Genomic DNA, 24,012 nt, shown 5'->3' with positions numbered 1-24,012 from the left:
TACCACTGAGGGTTAGTTTGCAAGCAAGTACTTGCTACACTCGAAAATCGCATACAAGTGTTGATCATATTGATTGATCCAGTATAAAGTGTTGCTTATATTTGTGGATGGTGGGGTCAGGAATATGACTCTAGCTCACAGGATCTAATCACATGCGTGTAAGTTTATTGGAAATTTTCAATTTGGTTTATTTGCTGGAAAGACACAGCCCATCTTGTGCAATTGGGCATCTGTGACACGAGGACACAAGACTTGACCATGCTTGGACCAACCAATCAATCCTCAAGGAAATGAGTCACTTAACAAGGATGGCGGTGGGCAGTCAGAGTTGAGGCAGGATGTGTGTATGGCAGCCATGGAGTCCAGAGAGCACCTAAATAACTTTCATTTCTTTTCTCTTTTTCTATTCATTTTTAAAAATTTTGTGCCAGTCCTTTTATTTTTTTTTTAAAATTCGAGACAGTCCTGGGGCTTGAACTCAGGGCCTAGACACTCTCTCTTAACTCTCTTGCCCAAGGCTAGCACTCTACCACTCGAGCCACAGCTCCACTTTTGTCTTTTTTTTATTTTTTAAAGTCATTTGGAGATGAGAGCCTCATGGCCTTTTCTGCTTGGGTTGGCTTTGAAGTCTGATCTTCACATCTCAGCCTGGGTCTGCTTTCTTAACAGACTTGCTGCCATAGGTGTCAGAAATTTGCTTTTCTCATATCTGCTTTATTTCCTGAACCTAGTTTTCCAGCTAGCTTTCCAGTTCTACAAGCTCTTCTCTCCTCACTCATATACAAGCTCTCCTTTTCTCCTCCCCCGACCCACCCCGCTTCTCTCTGTCCTATTTTACTCAAGCTAGTTAGAGTTGGCTTCAGTTGGTAACTATGAATAACATAGCTGGAATAAAATTTTATAAGTTTTTAAAATGCAAACTTTAACTCAAATCAGAAACAATATCCTTTTACTTGTTTTGATTAAAAATTATTTTGTATAAGAATATTGTCACATTTTTTGCTAGAATTCCCTAAGATTCAATCAATTTCTTCTGTAAAATGAGGTCACTTTGTTTTAGGGTCATTTTGAATATAGGTTGAATTATTCAACAGATGTATATTTAGTGCTTACTATTTGTCAGACACTGTCCTGGGAATATGAGATGCACTTAAAATATGATGTTGTGTGTTTTTTTAAATCTAGAAGTGCTTCATAAAATGCAAGTGCTTTATAAAATGAACCAAGGAAATAGTGTTTGAAAGGATTGTCATAAGAGTTTAACTGAATGCATAAGGAACTTCAAAGCTCCAATATCAGTATTACAAAGTGAAAGCCTCATGTTATAGGTGTCATCTTTTAACTGTAATTTAGAAAGGTAATCAATGCCTAGATATGCTATTAAATATCTATAATGGGCTATTAACTGTGGTAGATCAGGTGGCTGACTTCCAAAAAGACATCATTTCTGATCTCCGGGGACATAAGTCATATATACATGAAATACTAACTTCGAATATTAGAGTATGTGTCAGTCTGCTAGTGCCAGATAAATGGAACTGAAAGCAAGAATTCTAAGAACAAAAACACACCACAGCCATCCAGCTGGGCTCTGTTGGGAAAGCAACAGAGGAGTTATTTGATCTCACTGTTTACTATCAAAAGGTTTTGAAAAAGTATTTTCGGTAGTCATGAGTGTTTACCAATATGTTTTTTCTCATTTGAGCCACTGGTGGGATTGCATGTCCCGGCTGCCTTGTGTCTAGGTGGTGTCACGTGACCAGCTCTGGTGCGTGGGATGTGGGATGTATATAGCCTGGATCACTTCCAGATCAAAGCACATAGCAGCCCATGGGAGTGGTTGCAGCTCCCCTTATCCTAGGGCCTGAATGCTTCTCAGTGGCCCCTGGGGTATGATGATGATGCCGGTCCTTTCCTAACTTTGGGTAGATATATCCCCCACACAGGAGCAAGCCAATGTGGTTTCAAATCGTGAGCTCAGGAGATGGCTTACACAGTGCACAGCAGCCAGCCTCCTGTAGAGCTGGACAGGCAGATGTCATCAATAGGTGGCCTCATTGCAAAGCCTGATTGTGCAAAGTAGATTGCAGAGACACCTTTAGGAGCCCACTATTGGCATAGATGGGGGAAATCACCACAGAAATTAATATGGAGGAAATGGTCCGTGAGAATTAAAGAAGAGAAACAGAGCCAATCAGGCTACTAAAGTAGGGTGCAGATAGAGTGTAGAGAGATAAAAAGTACCCCTAAATTCTTATGGCACGACCTTCCTTTGAGCACCAAGATAGAACACAACAAAATGCATGCTAGTCTGGGGAGGATTTATAGATTCACCTCTAACCATCTGAGCTATTGGCTTACTATTTTAGACTCAAGGGAAAAGCTCTCAGACCTGGCACTGCATGTTCATCATACGTGAGTTATGGGTCTTGTTAGCCCTGTAATAATGTATTCTTTTTATAAAAGTGAAGTCTAGTAATAAAATCTTTATTGTAATCCAATGCTAACATGACTCTTTCTAACTAAGAGTTATGTTTGGTGGATTTTAGCAAGCTCAGAAAAGAATCAAGCTGAAAATTCTGAAAGTAGTTGGGCGAAAACAAGGAGGCCCTTATGGATGAATGTTTTAGAAGGATGTCTTAAAAATATGCTATTGCATATTCTGTCTTGTTGGATCTTTTTTTAACTTTTAAATTTAAAATTAGTAGGTTCAACTTCTAGGGTTGGTTTTTAAGAGTGACCTGGCTATACACAAACTCACATACAACACAGAAACCTCAGGTCCATTGCACAGGGATTCTGAGCCATGAAATCTGGTGGAACCAAGAACCAGAAACTTAAACATAAGGAACTTGCTCAAGTGATGTTGGACAAGTGGCCTACAGACCACTTCCAGGGAGATGCCATGCTGGCTCTGGCCCCAGACTTGACCATGAGCTCCACGAGGCCAAGGCTACATTTGTTTATCTCCAGTACTTATTGCAGTCTCCCCACCTAGGAGTCTAAGCTATAGAAGACTCACAAATCCTGGCTTTGCACTAACACATGCTAGCTCTGCTGTAACAGCCATAACCTATGTAGGCTCTTGAAAGAGAAGATAATAACACCCTCCTACCTGAGGCTTAGGAGGCTTCTGCGGAGTTTGGCCCAGAGCCTGTAGGTGAGGATTTGGCATGTTATTTCTGCTTTTGTTATCGAGATATGACAGCCAGAGCACTGGAATGCTGGCATTGGGGTTCCTGATCAAGGGGGAAAGTGCTCAGAAGGAACCTAAGTTCTACTTAGGTAAGAGCAGAGACAGCATCCGATAGCCTCCAAGATGGCAATTCGGTAAGAGCTGATTCAGAAAATGTGTTCTAGAGCTGGAGGTCAAAGTGGGGCACTCTGGAACCCTAGTATCAGAGGACTTGGTACACAGGAATCCCCAAATGATGGCTTCTTTTATAGAACCACTGGTCCTTTCTAGTCCAGAAATCAGGGCTCCATTCATCCTGGGATTTAACCAACATTAGAAATTCCTCTATGTCCTTCAATAGGAGAGGGAGTTGAGGGGAGAATAGGGAAGGAGGAAACAGGCCTATTATTTCCTCCCATCAGGCAGTTCGTTACTGTTCTATAAAGGCATTTGGGCTTTCACCATTCACTGTTAGGACCATAACAGTTGATGACAAATGAGAACGGTTGTCCATCCTTTAGAGTTATGCTGGATGCTAAATCCTCCATTTTGTGTCTCACGGAGTCCTCACTCAAAACCCTTGGAGGTTGATTCTACGTTTAGCACCATTTAGACATGAGAAAAGGAAAGGCCTGGGAAGGTTAAATAATTTGCTCAAGTAAGTGGTATCAAAGCTGGGCTTCTGGCTAATGAGCAAATCTTAAAACCATGTAGAAAATGAACCTCTAGTTAAGCTGATCATACAGAGATCGTGTGAATTGCCTGCAGTGTGTGAGTCTTTGCTGCTGATTTAGAGCTTGGGTGAGTCAAAAAGGATGGGGACTCTACCTAAGGGGAAACGATGACATATAGAAAAATCAACCATAACTATAGCCCAAGGCTATCGTTTTTACTTGTGTTATTCACAATGAAGGAATTACAGTAAGGCATCCCAATGCAAGGTTTCTCATAGTCTTCATTAATGCCTTTGTGCTCCCAACAGTAGTCTAAACACTAATGATCAGGGCCATGCAACAATACATTCTCTAGGGACTTCCATCTCCATCAGGTCTGTTTAGGACAATGTTCTTTAGGTGGGAACAGAGGGGCCCTAGATGGTGGGAATCTTTTCCTTGTTAATGAAGTAATATGAACATTTTTATTGCTCATCTAAAGCCAACAGAAATGAAAAGGCGTTTATGTTCCTTACCTCAGTGCTGTAAAGGAAAGACCTATTCAGATCGCCAGCCAGGAAGTGATAAGGAGCCATCGGGAGACAGGGTTCTATGCTGCTGTTGGATGGAGGACCATAGAGAAAATAGCCCTATTTTTAAAGAGCTTTTCTACTTCTGATATGGTCTGGACCCTGTTCCTGAATCATCTTTGAATCAAAATAGCAATTCTTTTTCATCCACTTGGCTGCGGTTTAAAAAAAAATCTTTGGAAAATGTTCAATATGTGCCTTGAGCTCTATGTAAATAGAGGAAAAAATGTCGTTATTTGTGAAAAGTGTATCAAAGAAGAGCTTAATGTTATCCAACTTTGGCTATCTTGCAAAGCAAATGCATTTATTACAAAGTACAAAAAGGGCAAATTATTTCATAGGCTACAACGTAGGGTAGCTGCAACATAGTAGGTATTTAAGAATCTGTTGGAAGATTTAATGAATAAAAATGTGTGAATAAGAAACCTCATTAAAAACAAATTGTAAAGTGGAGCACATATAATAAATAACCATTTGTATCTACTATTGTGATTTAGTCATTTTCCACTAAAAGAAACCCTGGGTGTTTGTTTGTTTTATGTTAAATTTTGTGGGGGGCTGGGGGGGTGGTTATGCTGCTAGGGATTGAGCGCAGGGCTTTCCAAATTCTCAGCAAGTGATCTACCACTTAATCCATGCCCCCAGCCCTTTATAGGTTATTTTATTTAGTTTTGGAGACCAAGTCTTGCCACTGCATTTGTCCATGTTGGCCTTAACCTTTCAAAACTCCTGTCTGCATCTCCCAAATACCTGGAATTACAAAGTGTGCCATCATGCCCAACAAGAAATCTTGGTTCAATTCACAGAGCAAATGAAATCACAAAATCAAAGACGGGAGCATGGGAAAAGATAATGATAATTTGCCATTTGTCTTAAGGCCCTGTCATTGCTAATCACGCAAACTCATTTTCTAGATTGGAAAGAATCTTTCTCAGAAGAGACTTAGTTAACAGGGGAGAGTCATGGATAAAGAACATATGTGTGCGGGGGAATGTGGTCAGTCTTCTGGATGGCCAGGGTGGTATGAAGACAGCAAGCGTGGGACCCGTATCCTTCCCCAAAGTTACCATGCACTGGGAGGACTCCATTTTGGGATCAGGAATAAGAATACTTTGGTATCATCCCATTGCACCCAAAGATGTTTGTCTTAGTCCTGTAGACTTTTATTGATGGTTTGGCGTGGCTGAGGGAGTTTCCATGACAGAATCATGGGAGTTAGCTGAAACATTAATGACTCTATTCACCAGAACTCTGTTCCTCTGTGATCACAAACTTCTGGTTGGCCTGTGTTTTCTCACAGGCTTTCACTGAGATACTTACCCACCATTCCCTTTATCTTTCTTGAAGCCTTTCTTCTAGAAAGTATGCTTCTTCTAGGAAGAACTTATGTCCTGGCTTTCAGGTGGGCCCATCAACTCTACAAGAAGCACAGAAGCTCAGAGCTCTACACTATGAAGAGGCATGGATATAGACAAGTTACCAAGCAAGAACTGTCCTAGAAATAAGTCTAAAGTTGACTCTTCAGATAGCATTCAGCATTGTTTACCTACTGTCACATGGAGACAATGACAATCGACACAAAAGGGCATTTTCCCCTGCTAACAGCTACCTTGCAGTTATTTTTACTCTTCAAACTTTGATACATTTGTCATCCCAGCTACTAGGTAAATCTCTGCTCGTTACAATGTTGTCAAACAATTATGGAGTCTTTTCCTCTTCTGTATATAAAGAATTGTCTTCATATTACAAATTAAAATATGTTACACACACACACACACACACACACACACACACACACACACACACACACACTTTGGTCTTGTACGCATCCCTCTTGGACAGTGGAGACATCCCTTTGATGCCAGAATTAGGGTTTGCCGAAAGAAAAAAAGTTCTCTATTCTCAGTGATTCTTGTACATTTAAGCCTCAGGGAACCTGGTTAATAGTTGTCAGGCTCCCATCATTGGAGCTGTGGGCATGCAGGTGGTTGCGGGGCCTGCTTCCTTCTGATGCTCTTCTCTGAACCCCCACCTGAGGGATCAGCTCTGCCTCCTCTTTCATTTTATTTTGGGCATGGCAGAAGAACTATATTTAAAGCCCTTGCCTCTGAGACAGTTGGGTATCAAGACCAATTTTGCAATTTCCTGCCATAAAGATGGTAGCATAAGTGCAGGTTTACCAACCCCACAGCTATCTCGGGATCTGACAAAAAGGAATAAAGCCAAAAATAGGAAGGACAAATGTTAAAAGCACAGAAAATGAGTTGAGGATGAACTCTAAATTTCTATAGAAGCCTCAGTTCCACGCAGAATGTGATGTGGACTGAGTGGAGGTAGGCGACAAGTGTCAACTTGATACTCTCCTTCGGAAGAAGGCCATGTTCTATCCGGGCACTCTGTCTTCCATGTCATCACTGTGTGGGAAACATAGGACCCCAGTATCACATTGGCTTGTCAACGGACTGCTTCTTCTACCTCTGCGATGTAGGGGGAAACAAATATGTGTTATTTAATGAATGAAAGCTGTATTTCATTCTCTATCCCCCAAGACCTTTTGGCACTCACTGCACTGCAGAAAATGAATTAGCATCGTTCCATTGAGTTCCCCTCTCCAGTCTCTCTCCTTCCTCTCTCTCACACACATACATCCATTGCTCTTGCCTGCACGCAGTAAGGTTTTCAGACATTTGCATCTGGCATTCAGGGCTTCCTGAAGGTTTTCTAGGATGATTCTAAAAACGAAAATGTTAAAAGCAAAAAAAAAAAAAAAAAAAAAGCAGGCATAATGTGACCGTGTAAGTGTTCACAATTAGACACACTAAAAAAAGGAATATTACACTGATTTCTGTAACCCATACAAAGGTCAAATCAATTTTACTTTCCTATACTCAATTCTTAAAATAAGGCTATGAGTTGATTTGCTTCTTTGTTTTTCTTGGAGTTTTCTTTTGTCTTTGGTTTTTGTTTTATGGAGAAGAGGAATCACTGCCTCTTCCTTTGCTCTTTCTTAACATATTTTAATGTCTGTATCTTCATATTTGCTGAAAGGGAATCAATTTCACATGCACTTTTCTTAAAAATAGCTAAGTTGTCAGCCTCCTATATCTTTGCCTTGAAGACTATATTAATTCCAAGGTCTCAGCATCTATCCTCTCCATGGATCTCATTGTATTTATGTTGGGATATTTTCTTCCCAGTACTCTGTACACTCCTTAGGTGACCTAGCTGAATTTCTTTTCCACACTAATCTTATTTAAATTGAGAACTGGATACCTGTGTGGCCAGAAGCTCCTCTTAAGGTAGACTAGCCAAAATTCACTGAATTTAAGGTAGCTGACAGAGTGTCACTGGACAACCTCTAACTTCATTATAATCACATCTGCAGGCTAAATGTCATGCATCTCAGTGCCATGACAGTCAGTAATTGGCATGGCACTGACTGGAAAGAGCACTTAAAGAAACAGGAAGAGGCAAGGCCCCAATCCCACCCATTCTCAGTAAAGGTAGGAATATCTTCCCCTTTGTTAGCCTAGCATTTACTCATTTCTCTCAGTCTGAGGCATACCACTCCCCAGGACTGAGAACACTTGGTTCTAAGTTTCTCCCCCATTTCTATTCTTTTTTTTAAAGACAATAGCTGTCTTCTATTGAGTCAGATATTCTAGACATTTGCCATATTATACAATAATAAAGCCAGTATTTTGATATCCCCACTTCTATTCTTGGCCAAGAAAAAAAAGTCTCTTTTACCACTAAGTTGCTCTTGGCTCTGCTATTGGTTTCATGGATACAAAAATGAGAAATGGACCTAGTTTGGGTAGAGGAGATAAATTGAGGAGCACATCAGTATTTTTATTTTACCTGTATACTTCATCAATGATTTTTCCAGGCATATAATTCAATGTTCAAAATTATTTTTTTCTTGTAAATGTGAAGCTATTGATCTAATGTATTTAGCCCTCAGAATTGTGATGAGAACACTATTGCTATTTGGTTTTTATTTCATATATTTTTTAGTCCTTTTTCTCTAGAAAATTTGCATTTTCTTATTTTCCTTTGGTTTCTGAAATTGTATCCACCTCTCGAATTCTACAAACATTTTCAGATTGAACATATATGCTTTTAATGCTTAGAAAATATTGTTTTTACAATTATTACTTACTTAGTTTTGGTTTCTAGTGTTTCTAATTTCCTATTACTCTCTATTGAGAACTTTTTGGTAGGTATTGGGATATAGAATCTATCTTGGCCACTCAAATTAATTTCTCAGTTTCCATACCTTGTCCCTTACAGTTATATCTGGTAGATGGCCTAGACCTTGTCATTTCAATCATCTATGGATTTTTTTTCAGGCTTATCATTATCTATTTATCAATCTGTTTGTCTATCATCTCTTTGTCTGTTGCAAATATATCCATCTATCATCTATCTATCTATTACAAATCAATCTATTACCTATCAATACATATTTTTGTCATTTATCTGGGTAAAAATGAACACAAACATATATACATATAAATTAATTCATAAAATAGTATTATTTTTCTTGTTGTCATGTTCTTGTTTAACAGATGAAGTGATGTTTCAGTATGGTAATCATAACACTTTTATAAATCTTCGATTTTTTAAAATTACCTACTTCTTTCCATTATTTGTTTCATTCATTCTTCCCTCAGCTATGAAGTGATTCTTGACAGAGCTATGCATGTTTATAGAAGAGGTTCATTAATGTAAGTTCTGAGTCCAGGTTCCTTCTCCCATGATGCTCAGCTATTTCTCCAGTAACTATCTCCTTGGTGTGAGTCCTATTAGGCTACGGTAACAAAGCACCACACATCGAATGGTTGAAACAACAGAAACGTATGCTCTCTGGTCTCTAGAAGTCCAACAGTAATGTGTTAAGGTTGTATCCCCGAAGGCCCATGGGGCAGAATCTGTTCTGTGCCTCTCTTCCAACATCTGGTAACTTCAGGCATTCACTAGCTTGTAGGTATCTATGTTTCTATACCTAATCTTCCCTCTAGACCTATCCCTTGCAGTAGCCACGCTCCTCTGTTTTATAAGAAAATCCATCACACTGCATTTGGCCCATCCTAATGAATTCATGTTAACTTGGTTACCTGCAAAGGTATTGTTTTCCAACTAAGATTAACCATCACAGGTACTCAACATCCTTTTCAGAGGTCCAGCCCAATCTATAATACCTCTCACTAGGAAGCTAAATTATTTGAGTTACTTTAAAGTCATAGGTGTTTCCAAGAAATACTCTTAAACTTGACTTGGTGTGCTTTCTCTGGAATCAAAATATCGCAAACTATAGATTTCTACCTGCTTCATGGGCCCCTCCTCCCAACTTCAAGAAGCTGCTTTGGTCCCAGCTGCCCTTGTGAAAGAACAGAGATCTGAGTCAGGATGGAGCTGAGGCCTAGGTTTGCGCACATAAACCCTAGACTAGACTCTAGTCCCTTGATCAGATGGTATCTGGAACAATCTTACAGGGGAGAAACCCCACGGGAAGGTCAAACTAGGACTTGAATGAGAGATATTTTGGGATAAATGTGGAAAAACAGAGAAGTGACTTGCAAAGCAGTTAGGAGGAAGAAATTAAATGAAAGTCCAGCAGTTCTGCATCTGTGAGTCATAGGTCTATTATTAGAACACAGCTAGTATTTGAAATTATAAATAGAAATGATAGAGTCGCATGATTACTGTTATTTAAAATGGGGATTCATGTTGCGGAACCACTAACTCTTAGTTAGCTGACAACCTATGGGGCTTACACCAATATTTAGTTCAATTGGTATTGGGGAGCCTGCCAAACAATATAGAGGTTCATAGGAGAAGGGCCCGATGTGCAGAGCTCATCTCTGTGGTCCTGAGTAAGAGAGGGAGCACTGGCCTTACTACACCAGGCAGGGCTTTAGACAAAGATTCCTAAGGAGCCAGTGAAGGTGAGAGTATGCTGGGTGGAGATGCTGGCTACTGATCACAAGCAAAAAGTGCACTGCCCAGCAGGGATGCTCAGCTCCTCCATCGAAGTTGAACTGGGATAAAGGTGAACTCACCACTAAGACAAGGAGAAACCAGGCCCCTGAATGCTGCAGAATCACTTTTGCCCCCTGGCAGCAAAACGACTCAGCTTGCCAGCTCTCTGCTGGCAACCATCCCTTAAGCCAGATCTCCAGCCCTGCTTTTTGCTCATTAATTGGCAATGGAGTCTTACAGATTTTTCTGCTCAGGTTGCCTTCAGATTATGATCTCCCAGATCTCTGCCAGGATTACAGACATGGGCTTGGATTGCTAGCTTTGTCGAAGCAATGCTTACTGGGACTTTCTGAACTTGTGCTAAGATAGCAGTGCTATCTTAACTACTGTGAAGGAACATTTTGGGGGACCCTCCTGTCCCTAGATTTTCCCTGTGTAGGGGTGATGGGTGATCATTCTCTCTTGTCCTCGGGCTATATTTCCAATCTGTCCTTATTTGTTCCCATTTTATCCAAGTGCAGCAGTAGATCTGTCCCTGTCTGAACAGGAAGTTAAAACTGTCTCTGCATAGGAAGTCTGTGGTGCAGACTATAAACACCAACGGCACCATCAGGCTCTCAGCAGGGGTGGAATGCCTCCAGAACTAATGGATCTCAAAAATTCCCCGCTGCCCCAGGGAAGGGTCATTGCATTTTAACTGCTGTGTCACCCTCCATGGCTGTTTGGGGGTGCATGATGTGGCAGAGGAGGAGGATAGCCTTTAAAATCCATTGGAGGTCAATGTATTCCATTATATGCACAGTGCTTCGAATTCAGTTTTAACCTTTGATGGAATTTGCAGTGCTGGGATATTTTATGCTAGAGCAGACACAGGAAATCGCAGGTGCAACTAATTCCAGTTTTGAGTCGCAATCACTGTGGGCCCCTTGAATTTTTAGATGAAATTCTCTCCCTAACTTGTATGGAAAGTGTCACTTGTCTGTAGCTTGTCTCTGTGATGTACATTGGTAGGTAATATTGACGTGGGGAAATTAATTACTTAGAAAAATAGCTCTCAGCACTGATCTTGGATTTGGGTAGATTCGAGAGCCCCCTAGTGGTTATAATCTACCTACGATGAAAACTGCTGGAGCACTTTGAGCTGGATTTTTTTTTTTCTGTTGTTGTTCTTGTTTGTTTTAAATTGATGGCACCATTTTTTTTTTGTTACACGTGTTTGTTTGCTTTATGACTTAAAATTGCTCTTCTTTACTCAGATTATACATTATTCCAATGGGAAATGCAGAGGTGATAGCAAGTCTTGATTTGAAAAGGATTGGTGACATTTGTTCTGATTATCGCCAAGAGAACTCATCAATGTAGGCGGGGGGCAGGGGGATTATCAGGAAATCACAAGGCTAAGAAATTGCAGAATATTATTCTGCTTCTTAAGAGGTTACCCCTTCCTTATTTTTGATCCATGTATGGAATGCACAAATGTAAAAGTGTCCTCTGACAAGCGCCAAGCTACATTTATCTTGAAAAATCTTAAAGATTGTTTTCTCAAATTTAAATAGAGAAGAGGAGAGTGGGGGGAAATGAATATTCCTCATTTGAGTGTTTTAAAATCTTGTAAAAAAAAAATGATGTTGAAAGCTATTACCTCTCAGATGCTTCAATCACGCCTGAAGAAAAATATTTGCAACTGAAGGTCACTGTGTGCCACACTTGAATTGATAAAGGGAGCACCTAGGGCAATGCTTAGACAGAGCAAATTGATTTCTTGGGGGGGATTTAAGTGATCGTGCATATAGATCTCCCTTAGCTTTCTGCCATTGCTTTATTAATTAGGCAGGATGGGAGCAGGGCTGAAGGATCCGGTTGGTGTCCATGTGGCCCACTAGGCTTCTGGAGGAAGTCGTGCTAATGACCATAAATAAGTGGATTTGGGAGAGAACCCAAGGAGGGCTCTGCATTTTTAATTTGGTTTCCTCTAAGTGAATTCACAGACGAACTACTGGCTCTTGTTGTTGTTCCTAGCACAGAGGCAAATGTCATGGATGGGAACTGAAGTTGGGAAAGAAATAGGAAAATAAGAGAGAGAGACAGAGACAGAGAGAGAGACAGAGAGAGACAGAGACAGAGAGAGACAGAGAGAGACAGAGAGAGACAGAGAGACAGAGAGAGACAGAGACCTGGTCAAGGTCCTGAGATAATAAATGAGAGCTAAAGATGGCATCGATCACATTTTGGCTTCTCTGCATGGGAGTAGATTACCCTGCTTGTTGGGAAGTGACAAGGGATTTAAGGTACAGATGATGTGAGCAAAATGGGACACTGAACAATTTCCTTCTTTAGGAACTGAAGTGAAGATCTGACATCACCCTTCTTGGTGTGTGTGTGTGTGTTTGTGTACCAAGAAAAAAAATATATATATATATATTTCCAAGAATATATTCCAAGGAGATATATATATATTTACATACATACATATTTTTACAGTTCTTACGCAAAGTACAATATCTCTTCACAACCTACAAAAAACACCACACTCATCCCACCATCAGGACGCAAGATCCTCATTAAATAAGCCTCCACCAGCCAAACACTGGGCACTTATAGCCTCAGTAAAGACAAAGGCGGCAAGGTATAAAAACATTAAATCTCCATAGAATGAATTCATAAGGATATGAAAGTGAACAAACAAACAGTAACATCCTAGAGCCAATGGGTCATGTCTGTAATCCTAGCCACTCAGGAGGCTGAAATCTGAGGATCATGGTTCGAAGCCAGCACTGGCACAAAAGTTTCTGAGATGCTTATCTTCAATAAACTACTCAGAAAGATCTGGAAATAGTGCTGTGGCTCAAGTGGTAGAACAACAGTCTTGAGCAAAAGAAGCTCAGGGACAGTTCAAGCCCCACAACTGACAAAAAAATAAATAAAATAAAATAAATGGGACAGCAATATTCACAGGACAATATGTTGGAAATTAACTGTACAACTTGGGGAGGGAGGGCGGGAGAGTGGGAGAAAAATGAAAGAGGGGGTAACAAATTTGACAAGAAATGTACTCACTACCTTATGTATGTAATTGTAACCCCTCTGTACATCACCTTGGCAATAAAATTAAATCTTTAAAAATGGAGGGTTCTAAGAAAACAGTCCATTATTTTGAAATCCAGGAAATTAAATCAATCAAGTATTCATCTGTTATCCTTTGTGAACTATTGGTCAGGGTATAGAAGAGTTAATAAGAGGAGATTTCTCTTTCTAAAAATATTACCACTAAAAAAAAAATAAAAATAAAAATAAAAATAAAAATATTACCACTAAGGATTGGAAAATAAAATGGTAGAACAATAATGCTATCATGTTTCAGTCTCCTAATGAATGACCGCTAGTGCCTATTGGCATCCCAAGGGAGAGGCCACCAGACATTATGTGTTGAAGATCAAAATCCTTAACACACCCACTTGGAAATATGTGTGTCCTTGTGTTCACAGTGAAACCTCCAAACAGAAGAAAATAGAACTAATTTTGTGTTTTGCTTCAAACTCTTAACTAGGCTAGAGCCAAGTAAGGTAGTGCTGTATAATTAATTTGTGGACTACACCACGCACAAGCTTTTTTTTTTTTTTGGTTTTTTAGATTTTTTTTTGCCAATCCTGGGCTTAAACTCAGGGCCTGAGCACTGTCCCTGGCTTCTTTTTGCTCAAGGCTAGCACTCTGCCACTTGAGTCACAACGCCATTTTCTATATATGTGGTGATGAGGAATCAAACCTAGGGCTTCATGTATACAAGGCAAGCACTTTACCACTAGGCCATATTCCCAGAACCTCACCCACAAGTATTTTAGAAAGGACATAAATGATTACAGGAACCGAAAACATGAAAACGAAGTCCTGGCCCCTCTACTACTTATTCTCCATGATCTTGGGAGAGACCTTTTGTGTCTGAGGATCCTTTTCATCCTGGGTAACATTGGAATAAGAATAGTTTGCTACCTCTGATTAAACCCCAATATCACCAAAAAAGAAGGAGGAGAAGGGAAAGGCGGTGGAGGAGGAGAAGGAGGAAGAAGAAGAGGAGGAGGAGGAGGAGGAGGAGGAGGAGGAGGAGGAGGAGGAGGAGGAGGAGGAGGAGGAGGAGGAGGAGGAGGAGGAGGAGGAGGAAGGGAAGAAAGAGATGAGAGAGATGAGAAGGAAGAGGAGGAAGAGGAAGACAAATCTACTTGGTGAAATCACAGACATGGTCTAAAAGCCTACATAATTCAAATGGTTGAGCCAGCTGGTCAATGTAGAAAGAATACTTGGGCGTAGTGTATACTTGGTAAATGTTAGCAGTTGTTATTATTTACTTATTATTATAAAATCAATGTTGGTTTCACAAGGAATTTCCCATCTTTCAAGTTAGTTTTCTCTTCATTAGTTACTTTCTCCCCAGGGTGGCCTTTCTTTGCGGGGTGACAGCAGGTAAATCAGGTTAGAATCTCTCAAGAATTTTGTTTATGCAGTTTTTATGACTACCCAATCCCATTAGCAGAATGGAAAATCCTAAAGCAGAAGAGTCCTTTAAGTAAGAACATGGCACATTCTAGACAGAGATTCTTTAAAAAAAAAAAATCTTGTGATGTTTTAGGCAAATCTGCATCCAAGCTGTCAACTGTAGATCTAAATATTGGAACATGTGCCTGGCTTTTAAATACACTGATTCACTTCTTTTCCTTTCCAAATTGGCCAGCGCTAAACAATTGCAACTAAGACACCTCATCGTTTCTACTGTGTGTGATTCTCACATTCCCTAAAAGCAGCGCCTGAGAAATTAGCTAAGAAGAGAGCTTGGCTGAGCAGGAAAGCCTGATAGCACAATCGGAGTGTACTATCTGCTGTTCTGCTTTGCCTGGCTGGGATTAGAGCTGGGAGGGAGCCTGAATGGGGGTCTTATCTCACTCTGGGACGGCTCCAGGCTTTAAGGTGGATACCCACGTGCATAAACCACAGCTTCGTGGGGCGCCTGGAGATGTCCTCATGCCCAAATCCCAGCGAGGCGGTGAGAAGCAGGGAGCCCCTGAAGCGAATCATCATGGAAGGCCTTGAATAATGCATGAGAGGCAGACCCTCCCTGGAAACTGTGACACTGTACGGGGAGGAACTGTACTCAGTGAGATAGCAAAAACAAGCTCCCCCCTCCCCTTCACAACATGCATTTCCTGAAATTTATTCTTTTGTCAGCCACTTGGGAAAAAGTGAAAGCAAATGTGACAAAAATCATGGCATTTTAAGGAGTCAGAGGTTCTGGGGTTCCTGTCTCCTGTCAATACAAGGCTGTGATGTGACCTGACCAGATTAAAAGACAATTCTTTTTCCTATTGATAAACACAACCTCTTCCTCTAGGGAAAGAGCAGCCGACTGATCATCACTGAGAAATGACCTCGCATCCACAGCTTTTTATTTTCCGCTTGTCTTTGATGAGTTTGGTAGCATGTTTGGCCTGGTGTAATTAAAGTTACTGACACTTAGACACACTGCAGACAAAGTGTGTCTTGAAAGGCTGTTTCTTTGAAGACTGGCACAGACTATAACCACCTTAGAAGCTCTGTCTTTCGGATCCAGATGTCAGTTCTGATACAGTTACGGCACTGAGTGGTGGGGACCCGGTCCCGCAAAAGCTTGGTCTCTAATTTGATATTCCAGCTGTTCATTATGTGAAACGTAAACAAATCTCTAATCTATTTTCCTTGCCAACACATCCCAACCTGACTGCCCTAAATGTCCCTTTGAAGGTTTGCGTTGCCCGTGTGACAGCTTCCTTCTTTCTCACCTGTCTTCTAGCTCTCCCTTGGCCTTCGATGGCCCTGCTTCTGACAACCAAGAATGTCAGGCATCTTGGAATAGCCCGTCCATTCATCTTACCTGTGGTTTGGATACAGTAGTGGCAATGATATGTAGGCATTTTAACCATGAAATGGGACTTTCTCTTGACTCAGAGGACATCTCCTTCTAAGAATTTATTCTCTGCTCCATTATTAAAAGCTTATGATGTTCATCATATTCTTATTTATAATCACCCCAAATAGAATCGTCCTAATTACGCAAAACTGAGATTAGTTACATAAATTTTGATACATCCATAATTGGGACATTATACTCTTCTGGAAGAACATTGTGCTCTTCTGAAAGAACAGGTAGCATGGAAAAATATTCATTATGCAGTCTTAAGTTTAAAAAAAGCCCACACATTAAACAACGTGCGTTATAAACTCAAATCAATGAAAGAAAGAAACTGCGTTGGTGGGTGTTGAATTTTTCACTGTGGTTGACCCAAGTGATGTGATTATAGTCAATTTTAATTTTCTTCATGTTTACTATTCTACATATCACGTAATGACAATACATGGGATTTCTGTTTGGGAAAACCAATCACTGATTTTGAAAAACATACAAGCATTTGAGTTCCCAAGTAGGAAAAGCAGTCCTGATACTCTCTTGCAGCTCTGTTGGCCACCTGCTCACCTCTGACTTATCAGATGGAGAGTCAGGATCTCTGGAAGGTGCTTGAAATCAAAACCCTGAGCCCAAAGGCTCTCGCTTCTTTGTGAATCACCAGGAGGGGGCAGAAGAGGGGGGTGATGGCAGCCTGGTGAGTACTGCAGTGGGAGGCGAAGTCTGGCTTCTGTGTGAGCTAAGATAAGAACACGTGTGAGTCCCCATTTTCTTCTCACAATGGAGGACATCCTTGGAACCAATCGCTATGACACCTAGCATTGTCGGCCTTCTCAAGTTCTTTGTTATGATACTTAACAATCATAGTTTTCAATTTCCCATTTGCTTAGAACATCATTCTTAAATTCCATAATTTGTTTTTTCAAGGCTTCAATAAAAGGCCTTTCATCACTGTGTCAAAGGACAGGCTGATTGCAAAGCGCTCGCTGCCGAAAGTCCATCTATCAGATACCGGACAGCGCGGATAAAACTCCGCAGAGATAATGAAGAATGGAAAGCTGTAATGAGTATGCAGCACTGAAAACAGTGAAGAAATTAATTCCATCCTGTGCATTTGGAAAATGACTCCAGCACACATTACAGTGGGGCGGAGAGGGCAGGATTTCGTATGCACAATAGCTTATATGGATGGCAGATCTGCCACCTGTGCGTACCCTATCATGAGGACCAATGATCACATGAGATGGCCCTGCTTATAAAAATGACATTCTCTGTGAGACCCTGAGCTTTCACCAAACTTGATAACCCAGAGAAAAGTCATCTCAGAAGCTGCAGAGCAAGAGGAGTTGGGAGAGATTTATTCTTTTCCCCATACATTCCACAGGCTCCAGGCATTCCGGAAGGAGTGGTTGGTAAAATGGATGTATTTACTGGTCCCAGAGATGCTGATCAATGGAACATTCATAAGGAGTTAGGTCAGTAGTGTATTTCTGGAGGAGGAAAGGAAGGGAGGCTTCCTTTCTCAGATTGCACCAAATCTGCTCTGAGCAGAAGGAATTCATTGATTGCTAGAATAAAGATAATACAGTTTTAGAGGGTGAGTGCAAGAAATCTCTTCCATTAAGGAAAGCAGAGATTGCTGAATGGAGGCTATCCTACCCAATGTATTAGAACTGGTAGAATGTAAAACTATTCATTTTGTTGTTTGATTTTTCTAAGGGTTTAGCTATTGATGAAAGATATCTATTCATTAAAATTCTAAAATCCTCGTATAGTCTCAATTATTTTAGTCATGTTCTTTTAAAAAATTATTATATTTATGTAGTTATACAAAGGCCATCTAACAAGGCAGCTTATGAAGACAATGCATCTTTAGTCATGTTCTTAATGGGTTCCAAGTTATAGCCTCATAAATAGCAAAAGAACCAATAATCCAATTAATAAATGGTCAAATAAACTGAGGAGACAATACCAAAACAAAGATATACAAATGGCTAATGAATACATGAAGTGTTCAACATCCCTGTCCATAAAGGAGATGCAAATCAACACGGACACTGAGATTCCATCTCACCCCAATCTGAATAGTCACTATCCAAAAAATACAACAACATGCCTGAAAAAAATCATGAGGGAAAAGAAAGTCTTTTACACTGTTAGTGGGAATACAGATCATGAGAGACACTATGGAAATCAGTAGGATTACTCAAGACACTAAAAATAGAACTAAAATATGATCCTGCCAGCCCACTCTTAGGCATATATCTAAATAATGTAAATCAACATTCAAGGGATACCTGAGCATCCATGTTTACTGGATCATGATTTAGAGTATCCAAGCCTAGGTACCCAACAACTGATGACTGGATAAAGAAAATGGGATATGTATTTACAGTGGAGTATTATGCCACTGTAAAGAATAATGAAGATATGCCATTGGATGTAATGAGAAAGCATCATAAAAGTTCTGATAAGACAATTTCAGAAGAATAACTACTACAGATTTTCACTTGCATGTGGATTATCTAGATCTAAAAAATAATAATATACTAATGATAACTAATACTTGATTATTAAAGGATGGAAGAAACAGTGGGTAGGGAGAGGAGGAAAGCAAGTTGATGGGGGTGAATATTATTAGAAGTAACTATATTATATTAGAATTAATGAAAGTAGCAGGAAGAAGGTCACTTTAAAGAGAGGAGAGGGAGTTAAATCAGAGGGGTAAAATTGATAAGAGAACATTGTATACAGGTACAGAATAAATATCACAATGAAACCCCATTTGTACAATTAACTTATTCTGATGAGAGAGAGAGAGAGAGAGAGAGAGAGAGAGAGACAGAGAGAGAGAGACCTCCTATGCCAGCTTATGCTTCCTGCTATCCATTCTGGCATAAATCAAGTATGGAATCAAACAGAACGTGAACCCTTGGCCTAGCCAATCTGCTCTGCTGATTCTTCAATGTATAGGAAGAATTTTTAGTTTACGCTTTACCTCTATCACTTGCTAATTAATATATTTTCTGCCCTTCCGCACCTATGCCAACAATACTTGGGGACATTTTATATTTCTTTTTATGTTCTCCACATTCCCTAGACCAGATCCTAACACATGACAAATCCTCAAAAAGCATGTGCTAATGAACTCACTGGCTAATTAAAGAAAGAAATGAATTATACACTAAATAACAAAGTGAAACATTCTGGTCCTTAAAGTGTTAGAGGAGAAAAGCAATAAGTTTAATGTAAATAACTAAACTAAATTCTTATTATTTACCTGTGGTATAAGTATTCAACTTTTGCCCTAAGTGTGTATCAGCTATTTCTCTACCCAGCATCAACCATCACAATCAATGACAGCAAACATTACAAGATTAATCTTTCTCCTCTTTGTACATAATTTAAACATGTTTGAGTGTCAGATTTTTAGAAAAGGGGCATATTTTTCAAAGGTAACATTAGTTGTTAAAATACATTTTTTTCATGTAATCATTATTTCCTCCATCTTGCAATCACTTACGGAACATCTTCTATGAACAGGATTTTGTTTTAAATGGGAACATGAGGTATGAAATACAATCAAAAAGGAACATGCGGACTGGGAATATGGCCTAGTGGCAAGAGTGCTTGCCTCCTACACATGAAGCTCTCGGTTCGATTCCCCAGCACCACATATATGGAAAACGGCCAGAAGTGGCGCTGTGGCTCAGGTGGCAGAGTGCTAGCCTTGAGCGGGAAGAAGCCAGGGACAGTGCTCAGGCCCTGAGTCCAAGGCCCAGGACTGGCCAAAAAAAAAGAAAGGAACATGCTCTCGGATGTGACCATGACTTTTGCAGGAATGTTACAAGTGTTTTAAGTGGTGAGGAAAAACTATAGGATGGAAAGTAGGTTGGTTCAAAAAATAGATCTAAAGATAGACACAACAGAAGTAAAGGAACAGGTAAGGACTTTAGAAGGAAGAGAAGACAGTAATTCTTTTGTGTCCTATTGAGAATTCTTTAGTATGATTACCTTTCACTGAAGCCAGATGTGCGCAGCAGCTGTAAGACAAACATGGAGAGTGCCCACTCCCTCTCTGGGAACTCCAGTAAACCATGAGGTCCTATGGGATCGTGATCACTTAAAATAAGCATACACTAACCAAAAATCCCATCCCCATCTATTTGTAAGTGCAACCCTATTTGCAACTGCTGCTCTGGGGACACACAGATGACAATTCTGGAGAGTTCTGATTACACTTTCTTAAGCGGATTCGCCTCAAGATTTCGATTGAAGTACGTGGCAAGCGGGCGGTCTGTACAGTGTGATCCCGTCTGCGAGGCACACAGAGTTACCTGTGTAACCTGAGTTCCAAGGAGACGGGCAGAACTTTCCCCAGACCTGATGGTTAGCATTCCCACTGATATCAGAAATCTGGGTGTCCCAAGATCTGTTTGGGAATAGCATCTTATTAATAACAAGCTGGTATGCTGTCGGGGAATGATTGCTGCCAATCCCATCCCTCTCCAAACAGGGTTGAAAAAGTAGCCCCTTGCATGACTGTAGAAGGAGAGGTACAGCCAGGTGCTAGTGGTTCACCCCACCCCTGTAATCCTAGCTACTGGGGAGGCTGAGATCTGAGAAACCCAGTCCAAGGCCTAGTCCAGGCTGGGAGGTCCATGAGCCTCATGTCCAATGAAGCACCAGAACATCCAGATGTGCCTGCAGCTGTGGCTGGGGGGGGGGAGGGGGTAGAGCAGCTGCCTTCCCCACCCCCCCTCCCCCCCCCCCCGCCCAGCACCCCAGCGACCCAGGGTGACATCCACCCCACCCCACCCCCCATCCTCAAATCTCTCCCTGTGGTTTCTTGCAGGAATTTCTACTACATCACCATGTTGCGAGACCCGGTGTCCCGTTACCTGAGCGAGTGGAAGCACGTGCAGCGCGGAGCCACGTGGAAGACGTCTCTCCACATGTGCGACGGGAGGAGCCCCACCCCGGACGAGCTCCCCACCTGCTATCCGGGGGACGACTGGTCCGGGGTGAGCCTGCGGGAGTTCATGGATTGCAGCTACAACCTGGCCAACAACCGGCAGGTGCGCATGCTGGCCGACCTCAGCCTGGTGGGCTGCTACAACTTGACGTTCATGAACGAGAGCGAGAGGAACGCCATCCTGCTGCAGAGCGCCAAGACCAACCTGAAGAACATGGCCTTCTTCGGCCTCACGGAGTTCCAGCGCAAGACGCAGTTCCTCTTCGAGAGGACATTCAACCTGCAGTTCATCTCGCCCTTCACGCAGTTCAACATCACCCGGGCCTCCAACGTGGACATCAGCGAGGGCGCGCGCCGGCGCATCGAGGGCCTCAACCTCCTGGACGTGCAGCTCTACCAGTACGCCAAGGACCTGTTCCAGCAGCGCTACCGCCACACCAAGCAGCTGGAGCACCAGCGACGACGCCTCCGGCGCCGCCAGCAGCGCCGGCTGCAGCGCCAGCACCGCGCCCACCCCCGGGGCCCCCCCCGGGAGGACGCGGCGCCCCCGGACCAGCGCACTGTCACCGAGGACTACAACAGCCAGGTGGTACGATGGTGACCACCCCCACCCCGCCCTGCCCTCTCCTCTCGGGGGGGTGGGGAGGAGAGGACTGCCTGGACCTTCGTGGGGGGAAGAAGGAGGAGGGGGGGGGCGCATTGGTTTGGAGAAGCTGAGCCAGCCAGGCCTCAAAGGACCTCTGGCCATATGGCTGGACGTGGTTGATGGGGACCTCGGCATCCTCTTCTGTCTTTCCCTGGATCCCGCTGGAGATTAGCCATCTTGTTCTCGCTTCTTTTCTTCTTCTTCTTCTTCTTCTTGACATTTTGTTTTTCCAATCAGTGATAGGAAGCAGGGTGGGGAGGGATCTGACACACACCTCTTAAAAGGTCATTTTTTTGAGGAGGGGGAGGGGAGAAAGCAGCCAAAAGGACATGGGGGGGGGGACGGGGGGATCACTGGAACCACAGAGGCACCACACACATGAGGAGCCGAAGGATGGCTCCAAGCCTCAGCTGCACCTGGCCTGTCTCATCATATTCCTGCCCTGGAAGACTGATCAGAGGAGAGGGAGAGCGAGGGGGAGGAAGAGGGAGGGAGAGAGGAAGAGAGAGATGGAGAGGGAGGAGGAGGAGGGAGGTCCTTCCGCCCTTAGCTGAGGTGCCACACCAACTCTTACCTGGCTGCTAAAACAACTTTTTTTTAACTCTACTTCAATGAGATTTCAACCCTAAGTCCTGTGTTTTGTTGCTGCAGGTTGTAAAAATGACTTTACTGTGGACCCTCGCTGAAGAGTCACAGCCTGCCCACCCAGGGGATGGGCTCTCCCCATCTCTGAACGGGTGGAAGGTGTGCATAGCATGGTTGTGGCTCAGAGCATTGGAGCTGGGGGGCGGGGGGGGGGGGGGACAAATAGGAGAACGTTCTTATTTACTAATGCCGCAGGGAGATGACATTTATACACCAACCCACTTAATGTCCACTATGAGGACTACGTGATCGATGAAGCATGGAAAACAATTAGAAGGAAAATGGCATGGCTAACCTTCCCACCCCAACCACAACATCCATGAATTTGGGCAGGAATATTTCATTCGAGAGTTGGGCCTCTTTGCAGCCGTCGCTTTCTCTGGTACTACCTGGGTGGAAATCCTGCTATCACACACACACAAAAAAAAAGTACTTAGAAAGAACTTGGCCTAAAGAACAGGAGCGCAGTTTGCATAGACATGGAGTTCATTCACGGTAACTAAATGAACAGGAACTTGGCCAGGAGCCGTGGAGTTGCATTCATGGAAACGTGTCCCAGGGGCTGGGCCAGATGTTGCACCAATGTCTCGAATATGTCTAGCCTCATGTCTCTTTCTTCCCACGTGCTCAAAGACTGTGGCTACAGCCAATAAATCAGGCTCTCAGTGTTCAAAACAGGATCAAAAGGGTGCTGTATTGCCAAGAACTCCTTATTATTTTTTTTTGCCTTTTCCCAATCACAAGTGTAATAACACAAATTTTATTAACCACCAAAGGGGAGGAGGATAGAGGAGGGAGTAGAGGCCTTCGCCTCATGTCCAATTGGAAGATCAGAGCCCATAGAAAGTTTCAAAACACATTGATATGATCAATCACTTCAAGGCGCTGGAGGCAAAATGAGTGAGACCCTAAATCAGACGGAAAAGCCTATTCCATTGATGTGCAGCATGTTTGATGTTTAAGCTAGCTTTACTTAAGCTACTTCTCAGCCTCCAGAATGTTCTCTCTGGGGTTGAGAGTCAATCAACCCCCCCCCCCCCCCCCAGCCTGCTTTGAGTTCCTACTGTGGGATGGAGAGACAAGTATCTCCACCGAACGCAAACCTGGAGGCTTCTCTTGCTGCCCTGGGCTTCATCTTCCAGAACATCTTCCTGGGTAGCTCTCCTGTGCCACCAACAGAGGGGACACCCTTGTCAGGCCCTCAGTATATTCTGCTTCCTGGAGTAGATCTTATCATTGGCTCATTGCATTGATGAGAAAGTGAAGGGCACAGGTTAGAAAGTAGCTTCATCATAGATGGTGAGGTTTGCCTCGCTGTCTGCAAGCGTGAGTTCTTTTACTCCATCCCGCCGGGCTCTGCTGCCCAAAGCTTGCTGCCAATTATGCAATGAGGCCAGCTGTGATGGCTCTAAAGGGA

At 42.3% G+C, this 24,012-nt stretch overlaps 1 protein-coding gene across 1 annotated transcript in view; it reads left to right on the top strand.

Moving 5' to 3' along the window:
* Positions 1 to 21,905, top strand: part of Hs6st3 (heparan sulfate 6-O-sulfotransferase 3) — a 630,902-nt gene extending 608,997 nt beyond the window's left edge. The window contains exon 2 of the mRNA XM_048341171.1: positions 21,185 to 21,905. Within this exon, the coding sequence (XP_048197128.1) occupies positions 21,185 to 21,905 (721 nt within the window). The remainder of the gene's footprint in view (positions 1 to 21,184) is intronic.
* The last annotated feature ends 2,107 nt before the right edge of the window (positions 21,906 to 24,012 follow it).

The sequence above is a fragment of the Perognathus longimembris genome, chromosome 3, assembly GCF_023159225.1.
Source record: "Perognathus longimembris pacificus isolate PPM17 chromosome 3, ASM2315922v1, whole genome shotgun sequence".
NCBI lineage: Eukaryota > Metazoa > Chordata > Mammalia > Rodentia > Heteromyidae > Perognathus > Perognathus longimembris.
This window is presented reverse-complemented; position numbering and strand designations above follow the sequence as displayed.